The 22,817-nt window shown below is 43.1% G+C and overlaps 1 protein-coding gene across 1 annotated transcript in view; it reads left to right on the top strand.

Moving 5' to 3' along the window:
• Positions 1-185: 185 nt before the first annotated feature.
• The window catches only part of LOC113592075 (anosmin-1), a 42,316-nt gene continuing 19,684 nt past the window's right edge, over positions 186-22,817 (top strand). Inside the window, exons 1-3 of the mRNA XM_027032830.2 lie at positions 186-528; positions 6,926-6,973; positions 22,615-22,677. Of these exons, the coding sequence (XP_026888631.2) occupies positions 352-528; positions 6,926-6,973; positions 22,615-22,677 (288 nt within the window). The 5' untranslated portion in view covers positions 186-351. The remainder of the gene's footprint in view (positions 529-6,925; positions 6,974-22,614; positions 22,678-22,817) is intronic.

Raw genomic sequence — 22,817 nt, 5'->3', positions numbered from 1 at the left:
CCATGTCACTATGACATATATTAAAATAATCGCTTTCATCTTTTTCTTACGTAACATTGCATTAGTGCTTGCTTAAAAAAAAAGAAAAAAAAAAAAAAAGATTGCATGCCTGTACGTTCCCGTAGTTACTACTGCTTCCAAAACCAACTTCAAAATAAACCCTTGACCACGAGACCCCCCCTCGGGCACCAAAGTACCTGCTCGCGCCGAGGCTCACAGCACGCGCCAATCACGCCGAGCGCCTCCAATAGCGTTCCAGCGCGAGGCTCCGGCTCCTCCCCGGTGGATAATGAAACTTTCTTCAGTTTCCAAGCGGAGGACGTGCGCTGACCGGGAGAGGATCCGTGCACGATGCTGTCCAGCTCCGCGAGCGTGTGCCTGACCGTCGCTGTGTGGATTACGGCCGCCGCGAGCCCCGGGAGGCGCGACGAGTCCTTCTCCATCGGGAGCGTCTACCGCGCGAGGTGCGCCTCGAGATGCCTCAGCCTGCACATCACTCGCATTTCAACTTTTTTCAAGCATTTCCAGGTACATTCACGTTTCCGCGGATTTGGCGATATAAATAAGAGCTTCAGCGGGCAATGCAACTGTTGAAATACGCGTTAATGTACTGGGAAATGTCCATTTTAAGGCTGTTGACATTATTGCCGTGACTCTGTTTTGTGGAATTGGGTAAAACTTTGAGTTAAACTTTAGCTCTGCACTCAGAAACACATTTGTTATGGATGGAGAATTGGTATTTTAGTAATACCCCCGAATGGCAAAGCGCAGCTGTTCAATAGGCAGTGGAAACAAAAATAGTTAAAACAAGAACAAAGTTGGTTGAATAGGTGAACAGGCTCAAAGCACTGTGGTGGGGAAGGGACGTCTCCCATGAAGTTCTCCCTTAATCTTTCACGTTTGCTCGTCAATGATAGCCAGTACAGTGTGAACTTGTCAGTGTGCATTGCCTGATGATCATGCCTATCTGCATGTACAGATATTTCAAACTGTTTGTTCACACTGTGTTTAGACCAGTCTAATGGAGCTAAACACATGAGCCTTCTTGTCTTCTGAGGGTCTGGTCTGTCATGTCAGAACGGCGTTCACCCCTCACTAAGCAGAATATCTCTTTAGTATTCTTCAGTACTTTGTTTCCCACCATCACTATTTATACCATGTATATACATTCTAAATCCATACAGTTAAATTCTAAATTGTGTTCTAGCTTCCTTTTCTTTCTTGAAAACCGGGGAGTCGATCAAAGTTTATTGATCAGTGCACATCCAAAACTGCATTATGTTTTTAGAGACTTTTCTTTGTTTTTGTCTGTGGTGTGAAACGGAAAGCATGAAAGTCTGAAAGAGATCAAACTCACTGTTAATAACTGAAAAATATTTTAAAAAGCAAAAGAAAGGTGAGATATCTGACTGAACATTAATTTCGAAATTCATTCTAAATAAAAATATGAGTTCAGTGCTCTGAATCTGACAGATATGAACTGAGATATTTAACTCCATTAGGTGACTTTGAAACTCTGCAGCGTGTTCTTTTCTCCAGTGTTGTTGGGGGAGCAGGGAAAAGTGCTGCAGCCAGCGTAGAGATGAATAATGTCCTCAATACGGAGCTGGCAGAACAAGTCGGGAACCTCTGGGAATAGAATGCAATTGTTACCGATGCTCTGCATAGTCTAGTCTGGACGTTCTCTGTGCTCGGAACTCTTTCATGTGGAAATTGGAGGTCTGGTCAGCTGCAAAAACACACGCCCCCCCCCCAACCAGCCTGGCCACCAAATGCCAATGTCACCCTCCTCAGAAGACCCTTGCTCTCTGTGTGAAGTTGTGGTGGTGGGGTCACCGTCCTGCTAAACAGGGGCCCTCTCTCCCACTGCGAGGATTTAATGGGTCGCTGGTGTAACGTTGCCATTAGCAGGCGGATCGAGCCTTCTATAGCAGATCTTATTACTACCACTGTCCCATAGCTCCTCGAGCCTTGTTACCAGCGCCGGCATTCACGAGCGGATAGAGGAGCGCCATGGCAGCGGTGCCGGCCACAGAAATAAGACGACAAAAGTTTTACTTTTCTCCCTTTGTGTTTGTTGTCTCTAGTTTCCTGCTTGGATTCATTAGTCATTACAAGTGTGATTGTTAAATCAATTAGAATAATAAAAAAAAAAGTTAGAATGCAATTTCTTGGGTTGTATTCATCTGTGACATTACTAGGTGTCCGCTGCCATTTAATGTATTTATGGTTCTATCATTGATAGTTTTATCCAGTTATGTTTGGCATAGCAATATATGGGGGCACAAGTAATCATCAGTGCATTAGAGCAGATCATCAATGCAAGCTGTTGTATGTAGTGTAAAATGCAATTTGTGTATTTAGTGTTATTTCATATTAAAAGTCCAAATACCAAATGTATTTATGGATGTGTATGCTCACATATGGGTGATCTCTCACCTTCCCACAATAGACAGAGGGGAACACCCAGCCGTAAAATACAGCAGCTACTCATGTGGAACTGAAAGAGAGACTCTGTTCTACAGTACGTTTGGAAAGCATCCGCCTTGTGCCTGATTATTTATGTGCAGTCCTGTTAAGCCAAAGGTGTGTCAGAGAGGTCCTGCTAGTCCATTTGGAGTCATAAAATATATTAGATTTTAAATTAAGCTTTTCATTCCTCCCATCTGGCTCTTGTTCAACTAATGCGCCTGGCCCAAGAGATGTATGTTTTAATCCGAAGGAAAGACAAACATTTGAAAAGTAGTTTTTGCCATGTTCCCTTGTCTTTGGCTTTGATATGAAATAGCTCCGGGAACAGAGTCAAACACCTCAGTCACTAACAGTTGTATGTATAGCTTTTTTGATTAGCAAAGACAGGGAAATGAATTGAGACTTATGTTGCCAAGCTTCACTACCTAAAGATACAAATACAGACACACACAGACACACAAACATACACACACTGAATTTTACTGAGAAAATGTTTGGGCAGGCCAGCTATTTTTTTTAAGCCACTGTTGAGAGTGGTAAATGGCCTATAACTCTACCAGTTAGCTTACATTACTCATTTAATTAGCTTTGCTAGCGGTCCCATGCTAATTGTTGCTGTGGCCACTCAGAGAACTCAAAGGCTGTAAATTTAAAACCTGTATTATTTTTTCCATTTTTGAACTTATTTCTTCCTATTCTGTGACTTAATCATCCAAGAGTTCTTCCAAATTCATTTCCTCAGATTTAATTCTTCAGTAATTTTTTTGCTCTGTTTTTTTTTTTTTTTAGACAAATATCATATTCTAAAAGCTAAACCATGGAACAATTATTTCCCATATTCTATATAAGCAGCTGCTGCCACTGGAATTATTAGACTAAAGCATAATTCAGACATAAACTATGTATTCCAGAATAAATTTAAACAAACCCTTTCAATGACCTCTTGAATTCTACAGGACACAGCAGAGGAAGGCTCATGCCATCTGTCTGTCCATGTACCGGTTTAGTGTCTGTCTGGTACAGCTGAGCCCTCATCTCAGTATTGCTATGTAAGATTATAGCAGGAGAACAGGATGGGAGCAGATCACACATAGCTGACACACATCAAGATGAGATCAACATGAATGTGATTGATTGTTAGTCCTGGGCAAAATGTTTTTTGGACAGAAATGCCTATTTCAGATTACATTATATTATTATATATTATATTATACTATTATAAGAGATTACCTAACATATCAGTTACCTCAACATTATTTACTAATTGACGTGTACACAGGCTTTGATTCTCTCTCCAGTGCTCATACTGTGGTGGTGCTTGACCACCACATAACACAGGGCACTGACAAATTTAGCATTTCATTTTTTCATCAACTTAGGGAAGCTGTTAGATTGAAGCCACCTCAGCTCAAATGTATGTGTACTATGTGTGTGGTGTGCATTTGCAGGTTTTATGTGCTGGGGTGAGCCAGATGGGCCTCTTTGGCTTACGGGTGAGCAGAAGGAGGCCTTATCTTAACTCTCCGAGCCCCACACACAACACATAAACACACAGAGCCCATCACAGTCCACCGCACGGCCCGTCACATCCACAAACATCTGTGGGTCTGGAGTACCTCTTTATGGCTGCAGACTACGATACTTCAAGCCATATCTACCCAGGAATTCAGCAGCTGCACGTTTGCAGCATTATGGAACTCTGATAAGGGGTTATTAGTAGGTTGGTTAGAGCGGAACACGCCGTACCATAGAAACGTCATGCCATGAGTATGTTTTTTTTTGCCACTGTAGTAAAATGTATCTGGTGTGACACATCGGTAATGCCACGTGCCTATGTCACATGACGTGGGACAGTTAATCCTTGCAAAGTACCACGTGATATGTAATCTGTAGGATCTCACCAGCAACCCCTGTCAAGCTCTGTGTGTGTAAACATGAGAAGTCAATAGTAGAAACATTGATTTGTATGAACAGATAATGACACAGCAACTTAGTCTCCTTAAGACAAATTTTCCCAAGAAAATAAGACTAATGGTACATATAATAGCAGATTTTGGTTTCTTCTCAGTATTGGTTTTGGTGATCTTGAGATCTGTATCTCTATTGCCAAACAAAACGTTTCTAACTCCAACCACCTTCCCCGCACACACGCACACGGACGTGTAGATGCAGAACTGGTGTGGAGAGATGGCTTCTTCTATTGACACAACTAAGAGCTCCCAATTGATTATGGATCGAAGGTTAAAAGTGGTTTGAATTGGCCTCTTCCAACACAAGGATGGTGCGTGTGCCCTATAATTATCACAGGGCAGGTCAGTGACATGATGGGGTCAGTTCTGCAGCAGCTGGGTGAATGCACCCACTGAGCTGCAGTTAAACTCTGGTAAGGAAGCCTGACAGCTTGGTGGATGGGACTGAAGAGGTGTGAGAGATCGTGGTCAGAACAATGCCATTGCCCCGTCTGCCCCTCTGATGGGGCGTGGACTTGGGATGAATTAGAGGCTGGCGTTTGTTTCAAACAGTGGCATGTGGTGAAAGGATGATTCAACAATCATTCCTCTTCATGAAAGTCTTCAGAAAAATATCCATGATTTACTATAGGAACTAAATTATAGATTATGCATAAAAATCTGCTTACTACTACTTACTATCTACTTACTGTACATTCTTTAATAGTTTACGTCAGATTTTCCAAAATAGCTCAAGTCTGACTTTAATTTTTTCATTTCTACTTTTCTGGCTGTTAAGAGTTCTGCTGAGGTGAAGCCGAATGAAACCCGGTTTCCCTCTGACGAGGAGTGGTATCTCGCTAAAAGGGACGGGTGGTTCCACTCTCAGCTTTGGCTTGCCTTTGATGCTGGTTGACCGTGATCCTTGACACTGAGTGTGTAGCACCCTCCGGTACTGGATCACAAATTTAGTCATTAATGATAAGTTCTTTCCCAAGGTTTCTTGGGGAATTTCCAGTGGATTACATTGTTCAAAAAGCCTTTGAACTTGACATTGAACCTGAGCAGACTTTCTGGTTTGGAGCCTCGTGAAAGTTTGAATGCCCACTGCTTCCCTCTCCTTTTGTGTGTGTGTGTGTGTGTGTGTGTGTGTGTGTGTAAGAAAGAAAACAGTTATCTTTCATTTTAGCATTTTTGTTTAATGGAAATTCTGTGTAGATATTTGACTTCTTGGTTACTGATCTCAGCTTGATGTTGTTGTCAGAGAAGCCCAGTAAATCATTTTGTCTGCTGTAATACAAACCTCCTCTGCCTCCTTAGCATTAACTTGTTAAAATTCCAGTCAGACCACTTCTGTAGTTTCACCTGTTCCTCTTGGATGACTGGCAAATGTATGTGTAATTATAGTACTACTGAGACCACACTAGCATGCCGACGAGAGGTTTGATATTAAACGCAGCCAAAGGTAGGCACTAGACTCACATCTCATGGTAACAGTTTAAGCATATATCTCCCCTTTGAGACAAAGTGTGCTGTTGTAAGATCTGTTTGCACATTACTGGTCTAAGATCTGCTTGCAACTTGGGCATTCTTATGACTACTTCAAATGAGCCTAGTGCCAGATAGTCACCTCATCCTTAGTCTGTGATATTTATTTATCTATATGGCGTGAAATCTGATGGATCTTGTGGGTCCAGGGTTCTGTGGATATCATCACAGCCTTCTACAGCTGTTTGGAACAGGTCTTTGCAGAGAGCCATGTTAACACCCGACTGAGCTGTGGGTCTTGGTATGTGATCTCTGTATAAGTTCTTGTGCCAGAGCAGGTGTGCACCTGCTGTCTGATGGGTTGTGCTGTACTCCTGTATCCTGATTTTAGTTAATGTGTAATGTGAACTCATGGTTAAGGTCTATAGCTACTGCAAGCACCTCTAGGAACCACAGTAATTTGTAGTTGATTAGCAGTAAACTTCAATACATTTAAAAGCTCTTTTTTGTAGCAACATCACAGCATAAAAAAATACAGTGGTGGCTTTTAGTTGCTACTATTACTACATATTATTTACTTCTTCTTCTTCTTCTTATTATTGTTATTTCCATCAATGAAAAATATGCTTCTTTTTAGTAAGCAGATCATAATAGCATTTTAGCTGAAAGTAATTAGGTGGTAATAAGCATTTAATATGTTATAAGTTATAAGTTATTCACGGAAGGCCAGTGGAGTTCAAATCTGGACTTCAAATCTAAACCCAGCCATGGATTTTGTAATCCCCTGCTTAATGTAACTGGTTGGCCACTTTGTCGTCAAACCGGACTCCGAGATAAAGCGTGGAACCTCTACAGGACCTGGGCCTCGAAAATTGTGGTCTGAATACATCTGCAGTAGACATATCCCTGTGCATTATGACCATTGCACAATTAGTTATGAGCTGTATGTTTCCTGCTACCCAAAAAAAGACTGAGCTTCGTTTTATAACGTTGTCTTTTCTTTTCTTTCTCTACAGGGTAACGGATCTTTGGCGTGGTGTCAGAATCATAAGCAGTGCTCCAAGGTAACAGTCTTAGACTGAGCTGATTAAACTCTGTGGGAATAAGGGTCATCCCTATACCCCGTGTCACACTCTGCATTAAAAGACTGGGAATGTCTGAGACTGTCTGGAATAAGCTATGGGTTTAAGGTCACTGAGTTTGCCGTGTTATAGTACGATTTTATACGAACTGAGGAGCTGGAGATGGTGAGATCTGCATGTTTTATAAAGGTTGTGTGTAGACAGATGCTGTGCTTTGTAAATGTCAGCCAGATGTCACTGGGATCCTGGAAACACACACACACACACACACACACGAACAGGCAGCATGGTGCGTGGTGTTGGTGGCTGGTACTTTGTTCTGATAACTGTGGCAGAACTTGGAATGTTTATTGTGATGGTGTTATTCTCTCAAGCAGACTCAGGGCAAGCAAATCCACACAGGGACAGAGAGAAGCTGAGAGAGAGAGCCTGAAAAAGAGAGCAGTCTCTCCTTCATTTGAATCACAGTATGATCATGTCAGTTTTTTTCATTTATATTTATTATTATTATTCATTTTTTAAAAATTGAATTAGACCAGCGTGTATGTGAGAAACCAGTTTTTTTCAGTTGGTGACAAATTACTGCTCGCTTACGTCAGACTTTCACTGTAGACAAATAAGAACTAGTTAACCCTGACCATCTGAAGCCGGAACAGAGAAGGATAGCCACAGTACACTGTGTACTTTTGTGTATGAAAGAAGGTCATTTTTAGCTTGGTTTACCATTGTGATTAATCTAGGATAAGACTTCAGTGCTGCCTAACCTTTATGTGCTATTTCCTGGATTCCCTTTGCTTATAAAGCCATGTGGTTTCTTTATACAGCCTCTGTAAACAGGGCCCAGAGCCAGACACAGGCACAGCAACATGGTAATTCATTTCCCTGAGCTATTCTGCTTTTATCTGTAGGTGTGAGCTAATGAGGTGGTCTGAGAACGTTAAAGAGCAGGTGAAGAGTTTGTTATATGCGGCTGGCAGAACGAATTCACTCTTCATTACTGTTCCTCCCTTGGGCTGGCAGTGCAGAGTCCACTACGGTCACCAGGCAATGTCTTTTTGATTCTGTCTTTCTTTCTGTTCATGAAGTCATTGTCAGTTTGGATGTGTACACAATTTTCTGGTGTACTTTTTTTCTAGACACCAGTCACAACAAACCAGCCTGCAAATTTACTTTGTGATTTTTTTTTGTTGTTTTCCTATGGCGTAACCACACAATTTAACATGTTTGAAATTGAACTAACAGTAACAACAGATTTTAAAATAAGAGAAGTAGTATTGGTGATTAATATAAAAAGTGTAAAAAAAAAAAAAGCACACCAAAAATGCTTTAATCTGGAGACAGTCCTAGTTTTTAGAGAGGGTGATATGTAACTGTACATCATCTGCTTGAAGTCATCAACGTGAAAATCAATGTTTACAATCTTGTAGCTTTTGAATAATTAGCTTAACAGGAAAACAATATTAAAAGAGTAATATCTTCTTTTTTGCTAACTAATTTAGTCTAGGTAGATACATGCTGCAATGTGAGCAAGCCAGCTTTATCATCAGTTTACCAGTGGCTACATTTACCAGTGGTTGCATTTACCAGTGGTTACATTTACCAGTGGTTACATTTACCAGTGGCTACATTTACCAGTGGTTACATTTACCAGTGGTTACATTTACCAGTGGCTACATTTACCAGTGGTTACATTTACCAGTGGCTACATTTACCAGTGGTTACATTTACCAGTGGTTACATTTACCAGTGGCTACATTTACCAGTGGTTACATTTACCAGTGGCTACATTTACCAGTGGCTACTTTTACCAGTGGTTACATTTACCAGTGGCTACTTTTACCAGTGGTTACATTTACCAGTGGCTACATTTACCAGTGGTTACATTTACCAGTGGCTACATTTACCAGTGGTTACATTTACCAGTGGCTACATTTACCAGTGGTTGTTGTACCTGCAAGCATATTAATTAGGGAATATATGGTAAATGAAAATTACAACATAAATACTAGCAACATAACTAACATTGGGGTAGGACACAGATGAACAATTTAACTGTACACAGAAGACCAACTTTTCTATTAACAATTATTTTCTAAATTGTTAACTTTGTTTGCTAAGGTTTTCTGACTTGAAGTTACCATTCTTCATCCAAAGAATCTTCTTAACATTTCTTTGAGGTTCATATTCATTCATCATGTTTTCATCTTACCCCATTCTGGAATTTATTTTTTACAGTAATTGTATGTCTGTGAAATTGAGTGTAAGCTTTAAATAGCAAAGACAACAGTAATAGTAATCACAAAGCAGGTTTTTGAGGGTTTTTTTCTTTGCACCATTAAGGATAAGGATTGTTAATCTAAGCAAATGTGAGTGTAGAGTTTGGCTACTTCTACAGTCCTGTATCTCCTTGTAATGAACTGAAATGTTTGGAAAGACATTCACAGGGTCTTTAAATCACAAAGGAAGGACCACACTGGGCTAATTTAAACAGTGACCAAACATTGTTCTGGCGTACAGCTTGAATGTGTGTGTGTGTGTGTGTTTATATGCATGCTTGTGTGTTTGTGTGTGTGTGTGTGCTCGGTTGGTGGGGGCATGTTAACCTTTTCACTTCAGTTACACCTTACATGACTCAAGGTAAAGCACAGTATTTGCTTGAGAAAATGCCCTTATCACAGTAAAACACAGACAGACACACACACACACACACACACACACACACACACATACACACACACACACACACACACACCCAGAGAACGACTGCTGATGTAGTTCCTTTCCTCTCAAACAGCCCATCATGGGGCCTCTGCGTTGACAAAAGCTACACACACACGGGTTAATTATTTAAACAATGACGGCCTGACCTCCCTAGTCATCAGCACTTTTGAAATCAAAGCCTTTGCAGTTATTTCCAGATGGGGGAGGAGGGGGGATATTGGCCATCTCCTCTGCAGTGTCTGTCTCTGCCTCAACGTGCTTCTGTCCCATTAACGTCCAGTTGTTATGGTAATTAACCCCTCTCGCCCTGTCACACAGAGAGGGGGGGAGTCGGAGAAAGAGAAAATCAATGAGGGAGAGAGAGAGAGAGAGAGGGGAGAGAGGGGAGAGAGAGAGAGAGAGAGAGGAGAGAGAGAGAGAGAGAGGAGGGAGAGAGAGAGGGGAGAGAGAGAGAGGAGAGAGGAGAGAGAGAGAGAGAGAGAGAGAGGAGAGAGAAAGAGAGGAGAGAGAGAGAGAGAGAGAGAGGAGAGAGAGAGAGAGGAGGGAGAGAGAGAGGGGAGAGAGAGAGAGGAGAGAGAGAGAGAGAGAGGAGAGAGACAGAGAGTAGAGAGAGAGAGAGAGTGAGATAGTACGGAGAGAGAGAGGGGCGAGAGAGAGAGAGAGAGAGAGAGAGAGAGAGAGAGAGAGAGAGAGAGGGAGAGGATGTGGTGGTTTTGGGCCTTCATTAGCATTCTATAGCACCAGCATCAACCTCTTTTCAGACCCGGCCCCACCAGGAGGCCAGCGTGCCAAATAGCGGAATGCTAGCAGCTTTTGTCCTGCCCTTTTTGTCATTTGGTTTCTTTATCTTTCAGGCGACCTCCTTTTCCACAGAGAGAAAAGCTCTGGCCTTTGCATGTCCAAAACATTTGACAACTTTCTGGGTGTTTGATTTGATTTAAGTGAGAGCAGCCTTGGTGAACAGTTTCTGCGGTTGTTATGCAGCCGAACAGAACCGTTCCATTCATGTCTAGCTAGGGCTCTCTGTGAGCAGGAACAGAATGACTGTGGCCTTGGTTTCTCTTTCACTCCCTCCCGAAGGTCTCCTGGTGCTTGCCAACAGAAAGACTCTTTAGTCCAGTGACGTCTGCGGACGTGCTGCTTAATTGCACCGTGGCGCAGATAGGCAGCATGGGAACAGGGCAGCCAGATCGCCTTTACCGGGGCCATCTTTTGACTGAGCTGGAGCTATTGAGAGAAGAGTCTCTGTTGGAGAACAAACAGTGTTTTATTTGTGCTTTCATTCACATGTCCGTGTCCTTGGCCCTTTCAGATTTCGAAGTGAAATCTGGTGAAAGTGTTTGGGAGGAACATGGGAACAGGAGTACACCGGCGGCTCCCGGACGGCTCCGAGTCGCTCCTTTGTGCTCCTTCTCCACTACTTCTGTTCCAAACCGCTTTTCAAGGAGGCTCCAAGTTAAATTGCAGTTGTAGCACTTGCTGTGTGTAGCTCACAGGCTTTGTTTTTCTTTGAGACAGAGTTGACACGACTTCAGGAGAGGCATGTGTGTGTAGACCAGCATGTTGCGGTGATTTTCCACGCTCACTGTGTGGTCGTCATTTCCTGCAGCTCGTTGACGGGGGGCGGGGGAGGACTCTGGTGGTTGTGTCTGCGTCTGTCAAGAAGCACTTCAGAACACCTTTTGGTGGCAAGAGCCTGGCAAGCTCTCAACACCCACCTCACAAATGTCAGCGGCGTGGCCTTCAGAAGAGCCCTAGAAAGAGCAGAGCCTGAATGGAGGCCTGGATCAGGATCATGGAGCACCATCTTACACACAGCCTTTCCTGGGTGGGGGTTCAACCCATGTATCTGATCCCATGCTTTTGAGTTATTTATTTGTCACTCTTACATCGTCCATGACCTATGCAGCAGTTTGGTTCTCCTCTACCTGCTTTTGAAGTCACATAGTCACCCATAAAACCCGAGCACCCCCCCCCCCCCCCACACACACACACACCAAATAAACTCACAGATTTGTTTCTATTTTCTCTTATGTCCATGACATCACAGTTTCCCGCAAATGTGCTCCTCCTCTTCGTTTGGTTCCTTACAGAAACAAACGACGGAGTTCATTTAACTTCCAGATTTGTCAGTCTAAAGGTGTTTGCTCGTGTGCACTCACGGACGTGCGTGTGTGTGCATGTGTGAGAGTGTGTGAGTGTGTGTGGGTGGTAAGGGCTGTTAGGTCAGGCCCAGCAGGAGAGCATGTGATGGGGTCATAGCTGTTAGTAGTGATAGTGTAGAGGCAGAGGGAGGGGCTGTGTGGTGCGTTATTCACTGTGGTGGGTGGCAGAAACCACAGTGAAGGAGACAATCATGCAGACAGAAGTAGGGTCCAGCAGTGAGCGTGGGCACTTACACACTTACGCACGCACGCACGCACGCACGCTTTAAACTCAGTGTTTTAAAGAGGAGAAACCCAAAGCTACTTGACCATAATCCATGTCACGTATGAACCACCTACTCTGTTAGAAACCCTGTTACAGCCAACACCTGAGCCTTTCATTTCTTAAATGACATCACCAGTGTATTTGCTGTCTCTGTGCTCATATGCACATTTGCAGTCATAATTAGAAATCAGCTTGTGTACCCAGACAAGCTTTGTTTTTAAGCCATGCTGCATTTAGCATTGCTACAGCTTACACCTCAAGACCAGCTCAACATTATACTGCCCCGCGATGAATTAGAAGCGATTATGGGCTAATCGTATTTTTTATTCTCTGTTGGATGCCTTTCTGTGTCAGATAATGGCTCCTATTTTAATATCCTCTGTGGGTGGTTTTAATCAGAACAGACTGCAACGTCTTGGTTTAAGCAGGAATGATAGTGTAGGCAGAAAGATGGTCTTTCTCATTTCTGTAGGCTTCTCTGCCTCTTTTGAGTTCTGTAGGCTTCTCAGCCTCTTTGTTTATCTGTCCAGGTCAGGCTGGCCACCTTCTTTGAATGGCGTTGATTTGTTTTGTTTCAGCCCAGTGCCCAGGTCAGATCCTCCACCAGTCTGGGCGGTTGAAGCTAGCCGTGTGTTTTGTTACAGAGCATTCACGTTAATCACTGTTTTTGTCGTTGGTGCCCGTTAGTTTGGATATCCGTAGAAATGTGCCCTGGCATGCCCTAGGTTATCACCAGCCTGCTGGTTGTGTCATAAGAAGGCATTAAGACCTCGCCTGTCTCCAATCATGCAGTCATCCATCCGTTTATCTATCCTAATCCGATGATAAGCCTCGAGCCCCTCCAGCCTGCAGGGACATAGGCAGAGTACTACAGGACTCCCTTCTGATTACAGTTCTCTGGGAATCTCTAACTGGGATTCACCTCTACTGTCTTTTCAGATGAAGTGGGAAAAAAAAGACTCTGTGAGAAGAAAGGCTCTTTCTCGTCAGTGACAGTCTGCCATGTTTTAACTGGAGTGTGTCGTGGTTGTGAGAAGTGGAGGTGTTTGTGCAAGCGAGGAGCCAGCACACAGAAAAGTGTTTGCTCTGGGAGTGTGCTCTTTTTAGCCGTTGACTGAGAGGCGGTCAATTGCACTCAGCGCAATGACACCCTCAGACCTGGCCCTCTATGGTGCACATTAATCAGAACCAGATGTCCATCTGTGCAACTGTGTTGGTTCAAGCTGTGTTCGAACTGCAGATGATGAGTGACCATGCTCTCTCACTGGTAACATTTCATTGATTGTACTTTTTAATACCCCATTGCTCTAAATGTGTTCATTGCTGTAAAGCATAAACTTGTTTTTTAAGACACAAATGGGCTGTCTTTTGAGAGAATGCGATGAAAATGCTTTAATGTGATAAGGTGGTAAGTAATGGGAGTGCTCGCTTGAACATGCTAATGTGGCTAGCAGTGAATGGAACTTAGTAGCCCCTCATTAGCATATCATTTGTTATTTGCATAATGCTAATGATGGCAGTTTTATTTCATTTATTAGCATTTTAACCAAATTCAACATTAGCTTTTTTAAATGATGTGGAAAAATATCAGTGTATATCATGACACTGGTGACAGTTAAAGGTAAAAGCACTGGGATATGCGCAGTAGTAAATAACATTCGGAGTCGTTCTGCGAGCATGGTGCGGAGACGAAGCAGAGCTGCGTTCTCTGCTCTGTGGCTTGGGAAAACTGCCCGGAAAGCTCCTCTCAGCACCACACTCCTTCCTGGCATCCATCATCACTCTTACACAGTGAGTGTTTCAGTCAGCACCTCTGAAATATTGGGGGACGCTTAAAGAGGTTCTGCATGTACAGTACATCAGATACGGTGTCCAACATGGGCCCTCGCGGAACCTCTCAGCGGGGCTGGCGTTTCCCGGGGTCCCCCACACATCGACGCACGCCACTGCTGTTATCTCACCTGAGCCCGATCTGAAAGACACATCCTGCCGGGCCGATTGCAGCGCAATCCAAACCAAGCCCGGAGGGACGGCAGAATAATATCACGTTACGAGGGCTGAAACATGACCTCCCCTCTCCTCCGAGCTTTATTAGCGTTCATCGACAGGTCTCCAGGAAGGTGAGCGCTGACCTGTAATGGCTGCTGAATGGGCTGGTTTCCGTAAGAGATACTCGCCAGAGGATTGCTGCTGTCTGAGTGGGACTTGAAGAGTCATAAAGTATTAACGTGAAGCTCTGTTCTGCTTCAGCACAGACAAAGCACAGTCCTGCCCGTTCGGTTTCGCGCTGCTCATAAATTAACCAGGCTCCTGCGATTGTGGGCCACATGTATAATTCATGACCACTGCCTCCATCCCTTTTCTCCTCTTTCTTTCTTTCTTTCTTTCTCCTTACAACGCCCCCCCCCAACTTGTAGAAAGATGCCTCCCAGGCCTCTTATTGTCTGCCTCTCCGCTCGTGTTTAAATCAATAATTAAAGCGATACTCTGAGAATGTCCGTATGCAAGGCTGTGTTTGCTCTGTGAATCAGACAGCTGTGCAGTGTAAGTGCAGCATCCAGCCATGCGCATCTGGAAGCGAGGACGTCCATTAAGGCAAGTTCAAGCTTCCTAGACAACTCCTATTTTGATCGCCTGCGAGGCGTTTTTGTTCGGTCAGGGTGCTTCGCCTGGTGATTTCTGGCTGTTTGTGCACAAACCAAAAACTCCTTACCATGACAAACCAGGCTAGTGTAAGAAAATCGATGATTGGTTGAAAATATTAAAAAGAACAGTGTGCGAATGATGAATGCAGGTGCTGTTCCACTATGAGCTTATTTAAAAAATGCTGTGTGGAGTATAAAAGTGAAATTTGTTCGTGGCGGTTGTTCGAGGTTCTACCATCTGCATTTGCTGTAAAATTCTTAATGTTTTTAATAACATTTTTTAATTTAATGTTTTAATTTAATAGCAATAACACTAAGTATGCTGACTACATTTGCCTCAGTCAGAGTAAAAGAGATGGCAAATCAGGAGCAGAAATGTAAGTCTTCCAACAACCTTCTATTCTATTCATAATTATGGGTGAACGTACTGTCATCTGGTAATCCAAGAATCAGTTTTGCATTAAATTATGCAAATGAGATTATGCATGGGGACATCATCTTGCATGGGGATTAGATTTATACTGTGTCTCAAAAAGATCAGGACACCCCTACAAGTCAGGACCGCCCAAAAAAGTGATGAATACACCACCAGGGTACCAAGTGTCCAGCTCTGTCTTAAACACAACAGTTGTAAACACACAAGATGGTTTGACAGCTCTTCCATGAAAGGAGGTGGGATGAGACAGAGCAGAGCAGGTTGGCGTTTCCTCCATGTCTGTGGCAGTAATTAGGGAGAGTATGTGAACCCAACCCAGAGCACACCATGATGTCGCCAGTGCAATGCTCCGGAAACATTACAAACACAAACTGAGCTGCTTTGAAGCTGGCCAGCAATTTGATCCACAGCAGCGCTGGACTGGCGATGAGAGATGACTCGTGTCTGTGTGTGTGTGTGTGTGTGTGTGTTAGACTAGGGGTGTGGGAATCATGTTGCGAGTTGAAGAGCTGGAGATTCCAACCTTGACATGACTTAATCCACTGACACACTTAAGTGTGCTGGAATCCTTCGACCCCCTACTGGGGTTGTATACACACGCTCACACCCACATACACACACATTCACAAGCACATATAGGCACATGTACACACTCCCAACATTCAGACATGTGTTGTGTGGTCTATGGCATTGACAGCATTTACAATCTGCAAGATTGCAGATTCTACAACACTAGCCAAATCTGTGATCAGTCATTGTCAACTGAATGGTGTTTGATATTTGTGCTGCCCACACAGAGGGGACATGTGACTAATGTAATTGACTTAAATACCACATTTACATTTATGGCATTTAGCTGATGCTTTTATCCAAAGAGACTTACAATTATGACTGAGCACAACTTGAGCAATTGAGGGTTAAGGGTCTTGCTCAGGGGCCCAACAGTGGTAACAGCGGCAGTGGTGGAGCTTGAACCAGGAACCTTCTGATTAGAAGTGAAGTACCTTAACCACTGAGCTACCACATAAAGAAGGGTTGTTGTTTCATCACTGAAACACAATCAATGTTACAGAAAAAAAACCCAGAGTTTTAGTTTTGAGTGTTACCCCAGCTGTAATAGTCTCCACACAGAGCACCATCTTGAGACACACGCACACGCACATGCACACGCACACATACTCATTGTGTGCGCACGTACACTGCTCTCCCCCTGCTCACTGCTCTCTGCACACAAATACAAATTACTCTCTTTGCACAGACAGACTGTAGATTTTTGGGCACACAGCATGGCGCTCACAGTGCACAGTTACACCTCTCTGAATGTTCGGCTTTATCTACTAACTGAGGGATGTTATTCTGTTGCTGGGTTGTAGGCAAGGAGAGTGGACGTTGGAGATGGAGACGCTTTGACTGTGTGTTCTGAGTGCGAGGAACCAGACTGGCTGTGTAAAAAACTAGGTAAAGATCTAGGAACCCAAACTGGATCTCTTGGAAATAATGATGCTCAGAGCAGCTCGAACACACAGCTAGAGACAGACTGTGCAGTTACAGAGAGCGTGAGTAAGGGATTGTGCGTGAGGTGTATAATTGAATATAAATGATTGAATATATAAGAGTGAATGTATCTTAGGGAGGTGTGTGTGTGTGTGTGTGGTGTGTGTGTGTGTGTGTGTGTGTGTGTGTGAGAGTGTGTGTGTGTGTGTGTGGTGTTGTGTGTGGTCAGGAGTGTGTGGGCTGAGCCTCAGGGGTGTAAGGAACTTTGGACTGGTGATAAATCTTCATGGAGGTTGTTACAGAGAGAGAGGAGCTAAGGGAAGCAGGGTGTCCTCTGGCCCTGGTTCTGGGAAAATAGCTTTTCCAGCAGAAATTAAATGACCATAATCCAGTAAGGCATGCTGAGTTTTCACACAATCTAGTGTTCAACTGATGAGCCTCTCACACAGATCTTTCACTATACTCATTTATATATGAACACACACACACAAGTGCGTGCAACTGCACACATGCAAACACATGCCTGAACAGCTACACAAACTCAGAGCATCCTCACACAGAGGACACACCCCCACATCCATAATTCTTCTGTTGTGTTTATGGTGATCTATGTACTTGGCAAACATGTATGTACATGGCTGATGTAAAAATAATGAGCTAACTCAATAATATTGCTAATAATTGCAGTAGTTTAAAGGTGTCATCTGACCTTCTTGTTGTCTTTTCTGGAAGCACAAGTCAAGACCTCATATGTGTAAATATGTGTTTGTAATAATGTGTATTCTGTCCCTTCAGACAGACAGACAGACACACCCACCCACACACACACACACACACACACACAGTCACACTGATGTTCACACACACCTGGAATACAGAAGAAATGTTTTTTTCTGCTTGATCTGAGTCAGAGAAGGTTACTCTGTCTCTTGTTATAACTACAGTTCTGTAGTATAGTGCCTCAGGCACACATCATTACCCAAAGTGAAAAACTTTTAGACTTGTGTGTATGTGTGCGTTGTGTGTGGTGGGTGGAATGTGTGTGTGTGTGTGTGTGTGTGTAGGTGTGTGGGTACAGTGTGTTTCTGTGCACACCCAGTTTACAGTGTGTTTCTTCAGCTGTGCCCTCAAGCATGTGCGTGTGTTGTGTCTTTTATGATGGTTGAAGATAACTCTTACTGGAGCAGAGGGAAAAGCAGTGATATGCAGCTGTAGTGAAGAAAAGAGGAATATTGGATAAACAATAATATTCTCTCCATGTCTCTAATATAATATTAATTAATAATGCTTATTGGAATATTGTGACAGTTTAAATAATTGACAATATTAACATATTTGATTACATTTTATGAAGTATTGGACATACACAAATGAAATCTGGTGTCCCTCCAGTAATCCTCCTTCTTCAATGTAAACACCAGGCCCGTTACCATGGTGTTTTAGATATGGGGAACGAGAGGATTGGTAGTGAAAAAATCAACACCATGCTACTGCTAGATGGCATTAGCGCAAACTAGCCAGGGAAAAACGCTATGATGTTATTGGTTAATGTAGTTTTTTGCCAGCTTTGCTCCACTATGATGAACATCAGAAGCTGTTTAGATGGCACAGCACTCTGACTAGAGATTTGAGGTAAGCAGGACTTTTAAATGTCTATTAAATGATTTGGCACTATGAATCATGATTAATACGAAAATGTGCATGACTTAAAAAGGCTAAAAAAAGGTAGCTACATTTAGATTTTAAGCACATTATCATTCTGTTGCTTTCTGGCTTTACCGTCACAAGTTCCCATTTTTTAAAATGGCTGTGCCTTTATTTAACCATTCCATTTGGACCAGAGGTCTGATACGACGGACCATGTCCAACCACACACACACACATACACACACACACACACACACACACACACACACACACACACACACACACACAAACACACACACACACACACACACACACACACACACAGACAACACACACACACACATTTTTCAAAACAACATTTAGAAAGGCTACAGCAGATTTTAAGTCTAATCAGAGTTCGCTAGGGTACATGCGAATGACATGAAGAGTCCCGAGTACCTGTGACCTACTCTTTGGTAGCGAGGGAAAATGCTTATCTAGAAGAAAGGTGTCAGCAGTATCACTCTGGCAGTGTTTTATTGGAGCTGCAGGGCCCACACACAGCTGACTGCAGCTCGGCCAGCCCTTGGCAGTCACCCTCTCCCAGGGGCTGGCAGAAGCCCTGGCCTCAGTGTTGGCCAGACTACACAGCCTACTCCTCCTCAGGCTTGGTCACGCAGTTTTGTGGGTATTTGAGTTATTTTGCGCTGCACTGCTGAACCCTTTGTGTCATCGTGCTGTGTCCTAGTGGCACGGCTGTGACCTTTACAAAACACAGCCAAGTAGTTACACCAAATTCCTTTTTAAAAAAAAAAAATTTCTAAACAATGTGGAGCCTCTTTGGTTGATAAGAGCACCTTTTGTAATAGAATCTGACTTCCCTGTTTGCTTTGGTAACATGTCTGTTGTCACCCCTTTCCTTCTGATACTGATATCCGTTTGGGTGGAGGGTCTGGTTGTCAGGAAACTGGGAGACTCGTCAGTCACAGCACACCTGTATGAGTCTTCCTATCACACACCTATTCTTCTCGTCACCTTTTATCAACTTCGGGATTTCTGCCTTGTCATTTCAAATCCTTTAGAATCTACATAACTAAGTGAAACACCAAGAGAAACAACCTAGAATCCAGACAATTGAGCGAAACATTAAGATTCGGTTGCGGGCAAGTGCGTGTCATTAACAGCGGTGATAGACACAAACCTCGAGACATTCCGACATTCAGAAATGTTGGTGTGAGTGGGGTAACGGCAGTATATCGGTCCATTGCAGCGAGCTATGACAGACTCTGAAGGGCAAAAACACACAGACCCCTTTTAATCCACTGCTGTGTAGAATTGTGTGTCGTTGGGTAGAGATATATTCATAGTGCCTGTGACAGCCAGTTTTATCCCAAGGCTTATGAGGTGTGTGTTTAGTGATTTGTAGAGGAGGATTTGGGGCTTTAGCATGTGTAAGGAGTAACGCTGGTTCCTGTCGTGACTCCACCAGAGCACAATACAGCAAGACAAGTCCTACTCTTTTAAACTGGGGGGCTGTTTTTTAAAGATCACGCACACCTGTGTTTGCTACCAGTCAGAGCAAAGGGAGGACGAGGCCAGAGCGTGGCATCTGACATGGAGAATGATGCTCAGATGAACAAGCAAAGCATGGTGTCCTGTGTCCCATCCAATACTGTATGAAACACAGCCTCCAATATTGGCATCTGTATATACTTTCAATAATAGCATCACTGCTTTGTTACTAGGATACCAAATTATTATGGTATAGGTTACTATAGATAACTGATGACTTTCTTTTAGCCAGGAATGAGTCAGTGCATGGGTGACCTTCTGTTCACATTATCCAGCGATTCTGTTAAAAACACTATATGCATTAGCATGGACCTGTCACTGGCATTCTCTGCTATAACAGCTAGCAATAACTAGCATTCCGTGGTACAGAGGCGTATTCCCAAGCCAAGGTGGTCATTAGGAAAGCTAATATGAGCAGGGGTGTCAGCTCTGTAGGGTTTATGTTTCCACTCACTCACTCCATTAATAAGAAAATGAACTTTTCACAGCGAACGGCAGAATAACAGTGCTTCTGCTCAATGCGCTAATTAAACGCCCATAAACAATTCAGCAGTCTGACTCAGCTCTTCTCACCCCCTTCCTGAATATCACTGTTTGTATATCCACCATATTTGGGGGACAGTTTGGGAATTTGTCAAGTTAGTTTATCAGTTTTACTACCATTAATTGTACTACCATCCTATTAGTCAAAGATTACTTTAAGTACCCAAAGTATTAAAATATGCACTTTAATAGTTGATTGTTTTTCTTTCTCATATTTAAAACAAAAACATTTTGCAGCAGAAACAGTAAGTCAGCATTATACTTGCCTGTAAGGTTTATCAGAATTAATTAGGGTTGGGACAGAACTAGCTATATAGCTGCATGGGACTCTTACCCTTACTATGCATTCAAATCTATTCAAAAAGGCAAAGTTAGTAATAGTTGCAAATATCATATAAACAATGAAAGAAGACATGGTACAGTTTGCTCCTTAAGTTGTGACAAGATCTCACATGCTCTCTGGTCTCTGTGCCAAACCAAAAAAGGCTTTATTTTCTCTCTGATAATGCACTCTAGAGACTCAGGGGAGACGCTGCTGGTTTTCTTATGGAATGGTTTCCTAATTTAATAATATTTGGGCTTCTCTGATGGAGGTGCAGCCCTTGTTGGGCTTCTTTTCTCTCTCTGTCTCTCATCCCTTTCTCTTTCTTCTTCTCCTTCTTTCTCCGGGACAGGCCAGTCCGTGCCAGCGATGCTCGGATAGCGTGGACTGAGGTAAAAGGCCTATTTTGCTGCGGTGGAGATTTTATCTGACACGCACGAGCTTTCATATTCTTTTGCATTTGTCCTTACTGAATCTACATTGCTATGGGTGAAGGGCCGCACAGAGAGAGAGAGAGAGAGAGAGAGAGAGAGAAGAACTGAGAGTGGAGAGAGGCAATCACACTGCTTGTTTTCACACACGGCTAGAAGAGCCAAACACCCAACTCTGATGTTACATTACTGTGTCTCTGTTTTGTCGCATGTTCAGGGAAACACCTGAAGCAAATCGCTTGCCCCTGCTGTAAAGGAGAGGGAATACCAGACACTCTAAGAGGGTGCATCATCTATTATGTTCTCTCTGTGCTCCACTTGGCGTGTCAACAATTAGCTGTTTTTCTGACTGTACTTTGCTGAATGCAAATTCGGCAAAGCTCCACGCTGGAGTGTGTGTCTGGCCATTCCAGCACACAGACCGAGAGCTGCTGTCTGCTTGGGAGGTGTCTGCAGCATAGTCTGATGCCCTGCCAGCACTAAACCTTACACAACATGTGCTCACTTCTTCTTCTGAGTCAGACCATGTTCTAAATATGTTCATCTGTTTGGTGATGTTTTAGGGCAGTGTGCCAAAGGACTGCTTGCATATGTTTCATGTGAGAAATGTGGACTATGGTTATGTGGCTTTGTTTCTCGCAATAGATGAAACACGCTACTCTCAGCAACATTACGTTGTGATATTGTATTCGTATGTGTGGGGTACTTATTTGCCAAAGAGGTCACCGAGGTTTTGAGGTTTTGTATTGGAGTCATTGAGGTTCATGGCTTTGAGCTGGAGTCCGGGGTCATGTTGTCACCCCCGCTGGCGTGTGGATTAAGAGCGCTATATGAAACTCCTTGGCTGAGGTTAGGGATAAAATCAGGCACAGTGTTTGGGTCAGAGCTATATAGAGTCTGTAAGAGGAATGTCTATATCATTATAATAATCTATTTATGTAGTTCCTTTAATTTTGATTACAGTCTAACTGCATTACATAGTAAGGATTACAAATTATTGCGAAAGATTACTATGCACTATGTAGTTATTATTAAAATATAAAAATAATGGTGAAAATAAATAATAACATATACAGTATTACCATATATTATGAAATATAAAAGTCTCATAAATCTACACATTAACCAGCCAATTGTCATTATGATATGAACAACACCTGATTCTAGAACAGATCCATGAGTTTGTCCATGTGGAAGATGTCCTCCTCTCACCACTAGAAGATCTACCAACACCATCTACCTACCTCACTGATGTTCTCAGTAATATCTAAACAAGCTTCCACGCTGTGAGGACTTAAGTTCATATGCTTCTCAACCAGACTAAATGAAACACATTGTTGAGTTTGTTTTAATGTGCTTTAATCTTTTAATGTGGTTTTGTCTCTGACTTCCATTTTCACTAGTGCCTGGAACCATGCAAGGCATCATGGGACCTGAGGGAGAACCAATGTCAGGATTTGTGTGAGGTATGTCTGTGCACGTGTAGACCCTCAGTGAGCTATGCACAGTTGGTCCAAAAACTGCCCTCACCACACCTAGTGGCATGCTGCCTGAATAACTGCAGTGTAAACAAAGCCTTTTTTGAGGTTTTGACTAGTTATTCCTG

Source organism: Electrophorus electricus, chromosome 25 (genome assembly GCF_013358815.1).
Source record: "Electrophorus electricus isolate fEleEle1 chromosome 25, fEleEle1.pri, whole genome shotgun sequence".
NCBI lineage: Eukaryota > Metazoa > Chordata > Actinopteri > Gymnotiformes > Gymnotidae > Electrophorus > Electrophorus electricus.
Note: the sequence above shows the minus strand (reverse complement) of the source record. Positions and strands in the feature narration are given on the sequence as shown.